Consider the following 15,000-nt stretch of genomic DNA (forward strand, 5'->3'; position numbering starts at 1 on the left):
TGTGTGTGTGTGTGTGTGTGTGTGTGTGTGTGTGTGTGTGTGTGTGTGTGTGTGTGTGTGTGTGTGTGTGTGTGTATAGAATTTGTTTCGAATTTGTGTGAATGTGCATAGAATAATATATCAGTTGAATAAAATTAAAACATGGTCTGGTTTTCACGTTTTTTTTATTATAGTATTTTAACATTAAAAAAATATTTTGTAATGCTCATAAAGTTAAATTAGCACTTTCACACATAGTGTAATCATCAAATTTCAAATGCGTTTAACTGACAGTTGAGTTCTTGACAACTTTAGTACTTCTTAGAATGGTCCAACAAGTTGAATTTTTAGAATACCTTTTTGACCAATCCGCATGTATATTAAACATCACGTTTTGCCAGGCGAACCGATATTCTGTAATTTGTTTATATTCATATGCTAGAAATATATTTTAATCCACATCATTAACTGGTTGTTATATTATTGCTGTTATTTCAGTTCAGAACAGGTTTGAACATTTTAATAAATCGTTTTTCTTTTATCTTTCTTCCAACCTCAATTGTGCAACGTAGTTTGTGGAAAGGAAAAATTAGAAACATTTTCTAACCACATGTCTCTATATGTTCACTCAATGGAATTTGGCGAACATTGGTGTTCCGGATTTGTTGTCTGTGGACTCGTGAGCGTTCTGATGATGCATTCCCAGTCTTACCTATATATAGTTCCTCGCAATTCGGGTATTTAATGCAGTAGATCAAATTTTTGCTATTGCAGTTCGCATCTGCTTTTGCGAAAATTATACTATTATTTCTCTTTCTCTTTTTATGCATTCTCTAATAAGAATATCGTACTACACCTACTAATAACTAATTATAAGTATGTACATACATATATACATGCATGTGTGTGTGTATAGTATGTATATGTATGCATACATGGGTGTGTATGTATATATGTAAATGTATATATATATATATATATGCTAGCTGAAGGTGACCCGCTCTACGCGCGGGTAAGAGTGTGGGTGTTACTTTCTGTTGCTTCCTTTCAGCACGTAAAAAGCACCATCCGAACGTGGCCGATTGCAGCACCGCCTTGACTTGCTTCTGTGCCGGTGGCACGTAAAAAGCACCAACCGATCGTTGCCACTGCGAGCCCCCCTGGCACCAGTGCCGGCGGCACGAAAAAAGCACTCACTACACTCACAGAGTGGTTGGCGTTAGGAAGATCATCCACCTGTAGAAACACTGCCAGATCAGACTGGAGCCTGGTGCAACCTCCTGGCTTCCGAGACCCCGGTCACACTGCCCAACCCGTGCTAGCACGGAAAACGGACGTTAAACGATGGTGATGATGATGATTCTCCCTCTTTGTTTCTCTCTCCTTTCTCTCTCACTTTCCCACTCTCTTACTTTTCTTTTCTCTCGGACTCTCCCTCGCTTTCTCTTACTCTCTATCTTTATCTATCTCTCTCCCATTTATAAACAACAGAAGAACTTGAGTAAGTTGAGAAATAAAATATTTAGAAAAATCAATCAGAAATATGAGGCAGTGGCAATGGAAAGGTCTGCTTCAAGCAGACAGCAAAACGCTAACATTTAAAAGGGACAGACGAACTTGCGAGCTCAATAAAAATAATAAAATATTGGAAACCAAAGTTTGAAGGGATAGAATCTGAGGATAGGAGAGTTACCATGGCTGGCATTGTTAACGACGGACAGCAACGTATTGACAGTTTAACGGCTGGCGTAAAATTTTGAACTTAATGTAAAAGAAAATTCGTAAACACCAAGTTTTGAAGTGATTCTTTCTCACGACAGTAGACTCACCATGGCAAGCATTCAAAACTTCTTTATCATGGACGGCAACACATTGACGATTAAAAAGCTGGCGCAAATTTTTTAGCTTGATGTAACAGAGAATTCCTAAACACCCACTCCTAGAAATTTTAATCCCCTTCCAGCCCCATTTAGACCCCTTTTCACATTTTGGTTAATATAACCCGATTTCATTCGGGTCTACTGGGGCCACATTTTATAAGATGATGAATTTTGTCCTAGAGGTGACGCCTTTCATTTGAGGAACAAAATAGTTGTCATGCAAACTTGTCAGCACCTTTAACATAGGTGTGCATATTTTCAGCTGAATCAACCGACTACGTAATGCACACATTATATATATATGTGTATATATATATATATATGTGTGTGTGTGTGCACGCATTATATATACAAATGTATACAAATGAGATATATATCTGTATAAATTAAATTAGAGATAAAACCACTAATAGGCAAATCAACAGTGAAAAAACAAAAACATAAAAAAAGAAAATATGACATAGAAAATATATCTATATATATAAAACTGTAGTTGTGTGAGTGTCTGTCCCCTTCGATTTAGATTCCTAACTACTCGCACATTTTGCGGTGCAGTTTAACCAAATTCGGGTATCTTATAGTCGTGATTCATATCGAGCCCGTCTGGCTATTAGCGCGCGTCTACGATGAGTCGACGATTTTAAAAATAATTTAACATCATTTTTTATTCCATTTTAATGCATAATTTTTCGTGTGTCGATGGCGGCGGAGTTGGCGTCCACGCTCACATCTGCACCTGTTTGCTTCTCCCTCGTGAAGCTGTGGGGAAGGGAGTGTAAGGAAATCAACGTCGTAAAGCGTTGTCAAGGAGACCAGCGTTATTTTAGAACAACGACTTCATGGCTTGAAGACATTGAGTCAACGATTTAAAAAAAAAATTACCATCACTTTTTATTCCATTTTTAATGCATTTTTTTGCTATAACTCTCTAAAAATGCATATATAGTTATTTCCCTTACAAACCCGAGCAACGCCGGGCGATACTGCTAGTCTTTATATATAAAAGTAAGGTTGTGTGTCTGTCTCCTACGATTTAGATTCCTAACCACTCCCACATTTTGCGGTGCAGTGTAACCAAAACCGGGTATCTTATAGTCGTGATTCATATCGAGCCCTTCTGGGTATTAGCGCGCGTCTACGATGAGTCTACGATTTAAAAAAAATTTACCATCATTTTTTATTCCATTTTAATGCATTTTTTGCTATTATATAAGGGAAGTAACTCTCTAAAAATGTCTACGATGAGTCAACGATTAAAAAAAAAATTACCATCATTTTTTATTCCATTTTAATGCATTTTTCGCTATTATATAAGGGAAGTAACTCTCTAAAAATGTCTACGATGAATCAACGATTTAAAAAAAAAATTACTATCATTTTTTATTCCATTTTTAATGCATTTTTTGCTATTCTTTTTGCTATAACTCACTAAAAATGCTTATATAGTTATTTCCCTTACAAACCCGAGCAACGCCGGGCGATACTGCTTGTAAAATATAAAATTGAAAACTTTAAATTATTTAAATTGAAAATAAAAATTATTAAATTATATTTATAATTTGTTTAAAAATATATATACTATGAAAAAGTATGAAAAAGTTTAATATACATAAATACAGATATATACACTTTGTATATATACATTATATATACATATTTATATATAGAACACACACATACATTATATATACATATTATATATAGAACACACACACACATACATTATATATACATATTTATATATAGAACACACACACACACATACATTATATATACATATTTATATATAGAACACACACACACACACACACATACATTATATATACATATTTATATATAGAACACACACACACACACACATACATTATATATACATATTTATATATATAAAACACACACACACACACACATATAAATGAACGCAAGAATATCTGATTCATAATATTTGTTCTCATGCTCGTGTGTTGTTTGTTGGTGACAGACATATACTTAAAAGAACGTCGCCGAAGTGATAGGAAGGTAGGAAACAGAGTCAGTGAAAAAGAAAGGAAATAGCGATAGTGACAGATACTTTAAATAACCGTAGTGGACTTCTGAAAGTTATGAAGAGGAGTAAGAGAGGGAAAGGAGGAAATAGGGTGAGTGAGGAAGATGGCCCCTAGCAACCACACCTTTTAAGATAGGGATTTCTAAGGTAGCCCACGCGCATCGTCACCTCATTCTACATGTCCCTGTAAATTTTGGAGCGAATCGGACGGGATGTAGTGGCATTGAAAGCGAACCAAGCGGTAAAAACGCATTTCAGTTTTATATATAGAGATTTATATATAGAGATTATATATATATATATATATAATATATATATATATATATTGCTAGCTGAAGGTGACCCGCTCTACGCGCGGGTAAGAGTGTGGGTGTTACTTTCTGTTGCTTCCTTTCAGCACGTAAAAAGCACCATCCGAACGTGGCCGATTGCAGCACCGCCTTGACTTGCTTCTGTGCCGGTGGCACGTAAAAAGCACCAACCGATCGTTGCCACTGCGAGCCCCCCTGCACCAGTGCCGGCGGCACGAAAAAAGCACTCACTACACTCACAGAGTGGTTGGCGTTAGGAAGATCATCCACCTGTAGAAACACTGCCAGATCAGACTGGAGCCTGGTGCAACCTCCTGGCTTCCGAGACCCCGGTCACACTGCCCAACCCGTGCTAGCACGGAAAACGGACGTTAAACGATGGTGATGATGATGATTCTCCCTCTTTGTTTCTCTCTCCTTTCTCTCTCACTTTCCCACTCTCTTACTTTTCTTTTCTCTCGGACTCTCCCTCGCTTTCTCTTACTCTCTATCTTTATCTATCTCTCTCCCATTTATAAACAACAGAAGAACTTGAGTAAGTTGAGAAATAAAATATTTAGAAAAATCAATCAGAAATATGAGGCAGTGGCAATGGAAAGGTCTGCTTCAAGGCAGACAGCAAAACGCTAACATTTAAAAGGGACAGACGAACTTGCGAGCTCAATAAAAATAATAAAATATTGGAAACCAAAGTTTGAAGGGATAGAATCTGAGGATAGGAGAGTTACCATGGCTGGCATTTGTTAACGACGGACAGCAACGTATTGACAGTTTAACGGCTGGCGTAAAATTTTGAACTTAATGTAAAAGAAAATTCGTAAACACCAAGTTTTGAAGTGATTCTTTCTCACGACAGTAGACTCACCATGGCAAGCATTCAAAACTTCTTTATCATGGACGGCAACACATTGACGATTAAAAAGCTGGCGCAAATTTTTTAGCTTGATGTAACAGAGAATTCCTAAACACCCACTCCTAGAAATTTTAATCCCCTTCCAGCCCCATTTAGACCCCTTTTCACATTTTGGTTAATATAACCCGATTTCATTCGGGTCTACTGGGGCCACATTTTATAAGATGATGAATTTTGTCCTAGAGGTGACGCCTTTCATTTGAGGAACAAAATAGTTGTCATGCAAACTTGTCAGCACCTTTAACATAGGTGTGCATATTTTCAGCTGAATCAACCGACTACGTAATGCACACATTATATATATATGTGTATATATATATATATATGTGTGTGTGTGTGCACGCATTATATATACAAATGTATACAAATGAGATATATATCTGTATAAATTAAATTAGAGATAAAACCACTAATAGGCAAATCAAACAGTGAAAAAACAAAAACATAAAAAAAGAAAATATGACATAGAAAATATATCTATATATATAAAACTGTAGTTGTGTGAGTGTCTGTCCCCTTCGATTTAGATTCCTAACTACTCGCACATTTTGCGGTGCAGTTTAACCAAATTCGGGTATCTTATAGTCGTGATTCATATCGAGCCCGTCTGGCTATTAGCGCGCGTCTACGATGAGTCGACGATTTTAAAAATAATTTAACATCATTTTTTATTCCATTTTAATGCATAATTTTTCGTGTGTCGATGGCGGCGGAGTTGGCGTCCACGCTCACATCTGCACCTGTTTGCTTCTCCCTCGTGAAGCTGTGGGGAAGGGAGTGTAAGGAAATCAACGTCGTAAAGCGTTGTCAAGGAGACCAGCGTTATTTTAGAACAACGACTTCATGGCTTGAAGACATTGAATCAACGATTTAAAAAAAAAATTACCATCACTTTTTATTCCATTTTTAATGCATTTTTTGCTATAACTCTCTAAAAATGCATATATAGTTATTTCCCTTACAAACCCGAGCAACGCCGGGCGATACTGCTAGTCTTTATATATAAAAGTAAGGTTGTGTGTCTGTCTCCTACGATTTAGATTCCTAACCACTCCCACATTTTGCGGTGCAGTGTAACCAAAACCGGGTATCTTATAGTCGTGATTCATATCGAGCCCTTCTGGGTATTAGCGCGCGTCTACGATGAGTCTACGATTTAAAAAAATTACCATCATTTTTTATTCCATTTTAATGCATTTTTTGCTATTATATAAGGGAAGTAACTCTCTAAAAATGTCTACGATGAGTCAACGATTAAAAAAAAAATTACCATCATTTTTTATTCCATTTTAATGCATTTTTCGCTATTATATAAGGGAAGTAACTCTCTAAAAATGTCTACGATGAGTCAACGATTTAAAAAAAAAATTACTATCATTTTTTATTCCATTTTTAATGCATTTTTTGCTATTCTTTTTGCTATAACTCACTAAAAATGCTTATATAGTTATTTCCCTTACAAACCCGAGCAACGCCGGGCGATACTGCTTGTAAAATATAAAATTGAAAACTTTAAATTATTTAAATTGAAAATAAAAATTATTAAATTATATTTATAATTTGTTTAAAAATATATATAACTATGAAAAAGTATGAAAAAGTTTAATATACATAAATACAGATATATACACTTTGTATATATACATTATATATACATATTTATATATAGAACACACACATACATTATATATACATATTTATATATAGAACACACACACACATACATTATATATACATATTTATATATAGAACACACACACACACATACATTATATATACATATTTATATATAGAACACACACACACACACACACATACATATATATACATATTTATATATAGAACACACACACACACACACATACATTATATATACATATTTATATATAAAACACACACACACCACACACATATAAATGAACGCAAGAATATCTGATTCATAATTTTGTTCTCATGCTCGTGTGTTGTTTGTTGGTGACAGACATATACTTAAAAGAACGTCGCCGAAGTGATAGGAAGGTAGGAAACAGAGTCAGTGAAAAAGAAAGGAAATAGCGATAGTGACAGATACTTTAAATAACCGTAGTGGACTTCTGAAAGTTATGAAGAGGAGTAAGAGAGGGAAGGAGGAAATAGGGTGAGTGAGGAAGATGGCCCCTAGCAACCACACCTTTTAAGATAGGGATTTCTAAGGTAGCCCACGCGCATCGTCACCTCATTCTACATGTCCCTGTAAATTTTGGAGCGAATCGGACGGGATGTAGTGGCATTGAAAGCGAACCAAGCGGTAAAAACGCATTTCAGTTTTATATATAGAGATTTATATATAGAGATTATATATATATATATATATATATATATATATATATATATATATATATATATATGTATGTATGTATATGTGTGTGTATGTATGTATGTATGTATGTATATATATTTATATATGCATAAATCAGCCCTATGAACTTGTTGACATACACACACACACACACACACACACACATATATATATATATATATATATATATATATATATATATATATACACATTATGTTTATATATGTATGCTTGTATATATGTAATATGACATAATAGTTTCACTTTTAACAGTTCACTATTAGTGACAGTATTAAAAGTGAAGCTATTATCTCACATTACAATTGAGATGTTATTGTTTCACTTTTGACACGTAATACCGAAACAGTCTGAGTAACTGTTCCCGGCTCGCATTAAGCAAGAAGTTTAAAATGTTTTTGGCCGATGATTCAGACATTCACATTACAACCACTCAGTTTCAGGTTCGATCCTCGTGCGGGGCATCTTGAGCAATTGTCATTATCTATAACCTCAGATCAATCTATACCTTGTGAATGAAAATGGGTTGATGGAAACTGCATAGAAGCCTGGCTCCGCCTGCAAAATAAGGTTATGGGTGCTCTTGTCTGTAAAATGCTTATCCACTTGCACGCTAGTTCACAATTCATTGGTCAAACGGAGGATATTACAGAAGACACAGAAAGTATTTAACTATTGAATCGAACTCTGAATTACATGATTGGAAAGCGGATGTTTGAGCCATAATAGGTGTGCTTGTGGCCACACAACTCTAAATGTAGTAGAAAACCATCAGATGTTAGATAAAAAGGTCATTTATGATAAATACATTTTTTGTTCCATATTTATTTATTTATATTTCTATCACTTCTATCAATATATTCAAGATTTGGGTTTTTCCAACGCAAAATTATTTATCTAAAGATCATCCGCTCTTTGTTGACATTGACAATAATTGTCAAGTACTGCATTAAGGTCAGTCGATTATATCTTATTCTGAAGATTCGTAGATCCTGTTTCTTGCATTCAGCTCTGTCTTGAGTATTGTCCTTACCCTGCTATAACATTCTCTTCTGATCCTTTCCCTCATCACTGAATGTTTGATCCCGTCCCCTTCAAATACCCCTAGGTATTTGGAGCTCTCCGCTGGTTCTATTCCTTTATGACATTCTGCTGGTCAAGATTAACGTTGGATGTTTCTGTCATTTTTCCTTTCATAAAGGTAGCTTTTGCACATTTATCGAGGCCAAATTGCATTCTGATGTCATCACTGAATTGTTTAACAATCGCTAGTAAGCGCTGTAGTTGTTGGTCATTTTTTGCAAAGTTTTATATCGTCCGTGTAAATGAGATGATTTATATTTTTATCAAACATTTTACAGCTGTATTGTACATCCTCGAGCAATTTCAAAAGAGGCATTAAAGCTAGACAAAAGAGGAGTATTGGTAGAGAGTCAACACCCCTGGAAAATTCCACATGAAATTTTTACATCTCCAGTATTGAGAAATTCATTGTTACTGTTCAAAGTTAGTGTGGTTCTCCATGATCTCATATTTACAGACAAGAAGTTTCGCAGAGTGGGTGCTATTTTATACATTTCCAGACATTTCTTTATCCAGCTATGCGGTAGACTATCAAAAGCGTATTTATAGTCTATCCAGGCTATCGACAAGATTTTGTGTCGTTTGTGACAATCTTCTAAGATCATCTTATTGATGAGTAGCTGATCTTTACAACCATAGGATCCACGTTTACATCCTTTTTGCTCTATAGGTATATTTAGTCAAGATAGATGTTAGCATTGTTGTTAAGCAGGTTATGGGTCTATAACTTTTTGGTTCATTTATTACTTCACTTTTTGACATCTTGGCATCCTGTTACTTATATATATATATACTTATATATATATATATATATATATATTATATATATATATATACTCTTTTACTCTTTTACTTGTTTCAGTCATTTGACTGCGGCCATGCTGGTGCACTGCCTTTAGTCGAGCAACTCGACCCCGGGACTTATTCTTTGTAAGCCCAGTACTTATTCCATCGTCACTTAGCGAACCGCTAAGTGACGGGGACATAAACACACCAGCATCGGTTGTCAAGCGATGTTGGGGGGACAAACACAGACATACAAACATACACGCATACACACACACACACACACACACACACATAATATATATATATATATATATATATATATATATATATATATATATATATATTATATATATATAGGCGCAGGAGTGGCTGTGTGGTAAGTAGCTTGTTTACCAACCACATGGCTCCGGGTTCCGTCCCACTGCATGGCACTTTGGGCAAGTGTCTTCTACTATAGCCTCGGGACGACCAAAGCCTTGTGAGTGGATTTGGTAGACGGAAACTGAAAGAAGCCCGTCGTATATATATATATATATATATATATATATATAATATATATATATATATATATATATATATATATAACTTCAGCTACATATGCAGCTCACGAAAAACCAATATTTAGTCTAGGGTGTTTATCACTATTCTCTAAAATAAAACATTCGACTACTTGTTTTCTTCTATATTTCCATAGCAATACAATTATTTAAAGCTTCTATTGAAATACTTGAACTGGAAGGCACTCCGGTTACGTTTACAAACGTGATGAACACTTCAACCTCCCCAAGCTACCAAACTATTACACGTCATATAAAGTCATTGGTAAGTTTTTATGTATTATCTTTTAATCGTTTATTTTGTCATTTTCTCCAAACATGTAATCTATTTTAGTACGATCTGAAAACAACAAGAAAAATAAACCTCTAGGTATAAGTCGATCTCCAAGAAATACCAGTCAAATGTCCTTTAAACTTGACACTTACCCCAACTAGCTTTGCACTGACCTGGTGTCACGAATACAACCATCTGGATGCTGAATTTATCTATCTATCTGTCTATCTGCATGTATGTGTGTGTATGTATATATATACACACACACACACACATACACATATATATATATATATATATATATATATATATATTATATATATATATATATATATATATATATAAAATAATAAGGAAGAATGCTAAATTGAAAGTACATTTTAATAAAAATGGATGTATGAAAAATTAAAAACGAAAAAAGAAATCAAACCAGCTTTTATGGCAAGGCAAATTTTCAAGATTTGGAAGGGGAAAAATATTTACAAAAAGAAATTTACAATGTTTTTTTCAAAAAAAATAATAATACTATATACAAAAATTAATAAATAAGTATATCAATACATTGTAGAGTCTTTATGCTTTTAGAGTTCAATATTAGTCCTCGGAAAAACTTCTTTGGAGGGTTAGGATGCATGTGTTTAAGTGTAGTGTTTTGTTTGAAAAACTTGGGTGTTTGTGTGTCAAAACAGGAAATGGTGTGGGAGTTATCCAGTTCCTGTGAATAAGGGGAGACAATTCTGCGGATTTTATACTCTTTAATTGGAATGCTGGATTTTTTGTCAAACAGGGTGCTTATATCAATTTTTTGTCAGACAGGATGCTAGAAAAAGGAATATGGTCACCGTGGAGTTTGCATATTAAGAAACGTTTGGAATTTTTCAATAAAAATATTCTCCTTGTTGATTCTTTCTTGTGTAGAGATTCTGTCTTTACATTGATAGAAAGGGAATATATGAAATTTGGGATTTTTATTTCTAGTGCAAGAGTCTATGTGGCTATTGAGTGTAATTTGACGGTATTGTGGGAGATTTATCTGTTCTTTCTGGACTGCTACTATTCTGCGTAAAGGAAGGCTCGTTTGTCCAGCATAATTGTGTTGGCAACCGGCGCATGTAAGAACGTGGATGAGGTTCTCGGAGGAACAGAAGTTGGTCTTGATTTTAAACTTTGTTCCTTGTTTGAAAGTAAATTCAGAGCCTTCAAGTAGGAAGGGGCAGGTACTACAGTTAGGGCGTGCACATTTTTTAACTGATGGGGTGGATGTGGGGTGTGAAGTTTGGTATTTGTTAAGAGTTTTTTCAAAGATTTATGTTTCCTTTTGCATTTAAGGATTTTATGGACAGGAAGGGGAGGTTTTGTATGATTGTGGTGTATGCTTCGATGTTTTGGGGGTTGTGGGTGAAAATGTAAGGAAGTATTTTGATGTTGGGTATGTTACTGTGCTGGGTGGTTTTCAGTGTATTATTGTCGAGTTCTTTGGCACGTTTTATTCCATAGTCTATGAATGTGGGGGATATTGGCGTTGTAATAATGTTTTTTTGAGGTCTTGAAGGCGTATATCTCGAGTTTTTGGATTCGAGACAATGGTGCATATCCTTTTAGCTAAGTTGAAGTGGATATTTATCTTGGTGTGTTTTGGGTGGCATGAACTGAAGAGGGTTGTAGGTTTGTGGTAGATGTCTGTTGTGATTTGGTTGTTAGGTGTTTTTATTATTGGGAGATCAAAGAAAGGGAGATGATGTTTGCTGAATTCCATAGTGAATTGAATGTTGGGATGTATGTTGTTCAGTGTGGTTTTGAATTCCAGAAGCTTTTCATAAGATTCTTTCCATAATATGAAACAATCATCTAGGTATCTTTTCCAGTTTTCCATTAAGTAGATATATAGACATATACATATATATATGGTATGTATGTATGCATGTATGTATGTATGTATATATATACTATGTGTGTGTGTGTTTGTATGTGTACTGTTTACAGTTACGTTATAGGTGGTATCAGCAAAAAATGTACACCATCCAGTGAGAAATAAATATCATTGAATATACACAGTTTACAAGAGAGCTATTACTAATTTCATACTTTAGAGATACAATACTTTGGTAGATTTATATAACATGACATGTATCTCCAAGCAGAGAAAACATGAGAAAACACGAGAAGAAAACATGCGAGGAAGATTGATGCAAAAGTGGAACGAGAAGAAAGAAAAGGAAAGGAAGAAAACCAAGATCTTCGGGTTAATATAGGGCGTTACGATTATCAGAAAATCAAAAAAAAATGTGTGTAATAGGTGTAAAACAACTTCCTATGAACGAATATGAAAAAAAAAATTCGCGCACGCGAAAGGGGTGATGGGGGAGAGGCCTCGGAAAATTCACATCGGGAAGTTCCGAAAGCGTCTGAGGGGCTGACCCGGGCACCAAAACAAAAAAAAAATAGTGTAATATGTGTAAAACAACTTGCTCTAAACGAATATGAAAAAAAAGGGTGGGGGAGAAAGAGGGGTGGGGGAGAGGCTTCGGAAAATTTATATCGGGAATTTCCGAAAGCGTCTGAACCGGGCACAAAAACAAAAACAAAAACAGCGTTAATATTCACATTCATGTACACAGTTAAACACACTTACATACAAACAGTCACGCATGCATAATACAGAACGGAACACATAAATGAAGGATGCATTACTTAGTATATATTACATCTAGAGAATTTTGATTAATAAGTCAAATATGCAAATTATAAAGATAATTAATTGCTTTACTAAACAGTGTTGTAAAGGTGAAAAAATAAATTTGGGAAAAAAATACACGCCAAAACTAATTAATAAAGGATAATTAGGGAAGGATTGACACAAAATAATTATTTTTTCTGTCTCTTTTTTTCTGATAAATGCATCTTAATAAGTGAGAAGAATTGCATATATCTGAACTATTTCAAAGAAAAGCATAAATTTAATGTTTAAAATAGCTTTAACCAAGGAATGAGATCCAACATTTCTTCACTTTTTCCAGAATTTCTTCTCTTTATTATTTTTTTTTTTTGCGAAATATGTACAAAAATACGGAGTTTATGATTCATGTGTGAGTGTGTGTTCTTGATACTCGTTTAGAACAAGTAGTTTTACACCAATTACACTATTTTTTCTTAGTTTAAAGGCCGTGGACTGAAGATGTGAAATTTCCGAAGCCTCTCCCCCACCCCCCTTTCGCGAGCGCGAATTTTTTTCATCATAGTCGTTTAGAGCAAGTTGTTTTACACCTATTACGCTGTTTTTATTTTTGTTTTTGTGCCCGGTTCAGACGCTTTCGGAAATTTCCGATATAAATTTTCCGAAGCCTCTCCCCCACCCCTCTTTCTCCCCCACCCTTTTTTTTCACATTCGTTTAGAGCAAGTTGTTTTACACATATTACACTATTTTTTTTTTGTTTTGGTGCCCGGGTCAGCCCCTCAGACGCTTTCGGAACTTCCCGATGTGAATTTTCCAAGGCCTCTCCCCCACCCCCCTTTCGCGTGCGCGAATTTTTTTTTTCATATTCGTTCATAGGAAGTTGTTTTACACCTATTACACACATTTTTTTTTGATTTTCTGATAATCGTAACGCCCTATATTAACCGATCTTCGTCCTCTTTGTCTGTAGAATCAATTGATTTACTGGTGCAGAATAATATAACAGGGAGGAAGCCAAAGTCTGTGAGATAACTACTCAGTCCGGAGCGAGTGATAACCTCCAGTTCGGTAAAGAAACTTGTCTATGTGCTTGCATTTGCTAAAAATTTCGGATCTGGAATTAAGTAGTGTAGTGGAAATCTTGGACCTAAAAAAAGACTGTATGATCTTTCAGCAGCATATAAGTTGCATCTTTTTGATCCACTTATATATGATGTAAATTTCTTCAGGATTCCCTACTTGATTTTATGTGGTATTCAACTGGTCTTTAGATCCCATACATGGCTAGTTAACTTAGTGGTTTTATTTTTATCTGAAAGAAGACAAGTATTTTGCATGACGACTATTGAAAATGTTTTCGCATAAATCGACGTAATTTTTCTAAACTATATCGTCTTGGAGCACAGTTGTAAGTTCGGCTACTGTTAAAGTTAGCTATAGTTACCTCCCCCAATATAGGGTCAATAATACTCAATCACAATAAATATAAATACACCAGAAACACCCTTGAAAGACAATACAACTGTAGATCCCCAAACCGCTGCCCTTTAAACGGCTATCTCGAGAAAATTTCGTATAGAAGACCAAGACCACAGACCCCAATGGAGTAGCAAAGACGTATAATTCTAAGACAGGTAACTCATTCAAGGAAAGGTATACGCAACATCTGGTACTATTCAGAGACAAAAAATAAAAATACATGCAACGTTCCTGTCAAATATGATATGGACATCAAAAGAAGGTGGAATAAGCAAACCCCCACCCCAGATAGAATAGAAAATTATTGATAAAGCCCAAAATACTGAGGACGGAGTACCAAATGTGAATTTTCTATTACTGAAAGACTAAACCTTATACAATCAATAGATAACATCCTAAATATTAGAGATGGAACCTTCTCTCTCTACATACACAAGCAATATTTTACACTCAAATACTTCAAAGAAGAGACACCATCTGCGACGGTAATCACACAATCTGAACGGGAAATCTAAACACACAGCACACAAACTCCACACACAGAAATATTCCCAATAATGAACTACCTCAGCACACCCAGAACAAAAACAAATTGGCCACACAACAGTTTGTCCAAAAGACAAATCTAAGGAAGAAAAACATTAAAAAGATGCCACC

The 15,000-nt window shown here is 35.0% G+C and overlaps 1 protein-coding gene across 1 annotated transcript in view; it reads left to right on the forward strand.

Annotated features, from left to right (window-relative positions):
• LOC115209491 (mucin-17-like) overlaps nucleotides 1-15,000 on the forward strand; it is a 178,771-nt gene that overhangs the window by 91,307 nt on the left and 72,464 nt on the right. The window contains exon 13 of the mRNA XM_036501104.1: nucleotides 10,053-10,180. Within this exon, the coding sequence (XP_036356997.1) occupies nucleotides 10,053-10,180 (128 nt within the window). The remainder of the gene's footprint in view (nucleotides 1-10,052; nucleotides 10,181-15,000) is intronic.

Source organism: Octopus sinensis, linkage group LG3, assembly GCF_006345805.1.
Source record: "Octopus sinensis linkage group LG3, ASM634580v1, whole genome shotgun sequence".
NCBI classification, from domain to species: domain Eukaryota; kingdom Metazoa; phylum Mollusca; class Cephalopoda; order Octopoda; family Octopodidae; genus Octopus; species Octopus sinensis.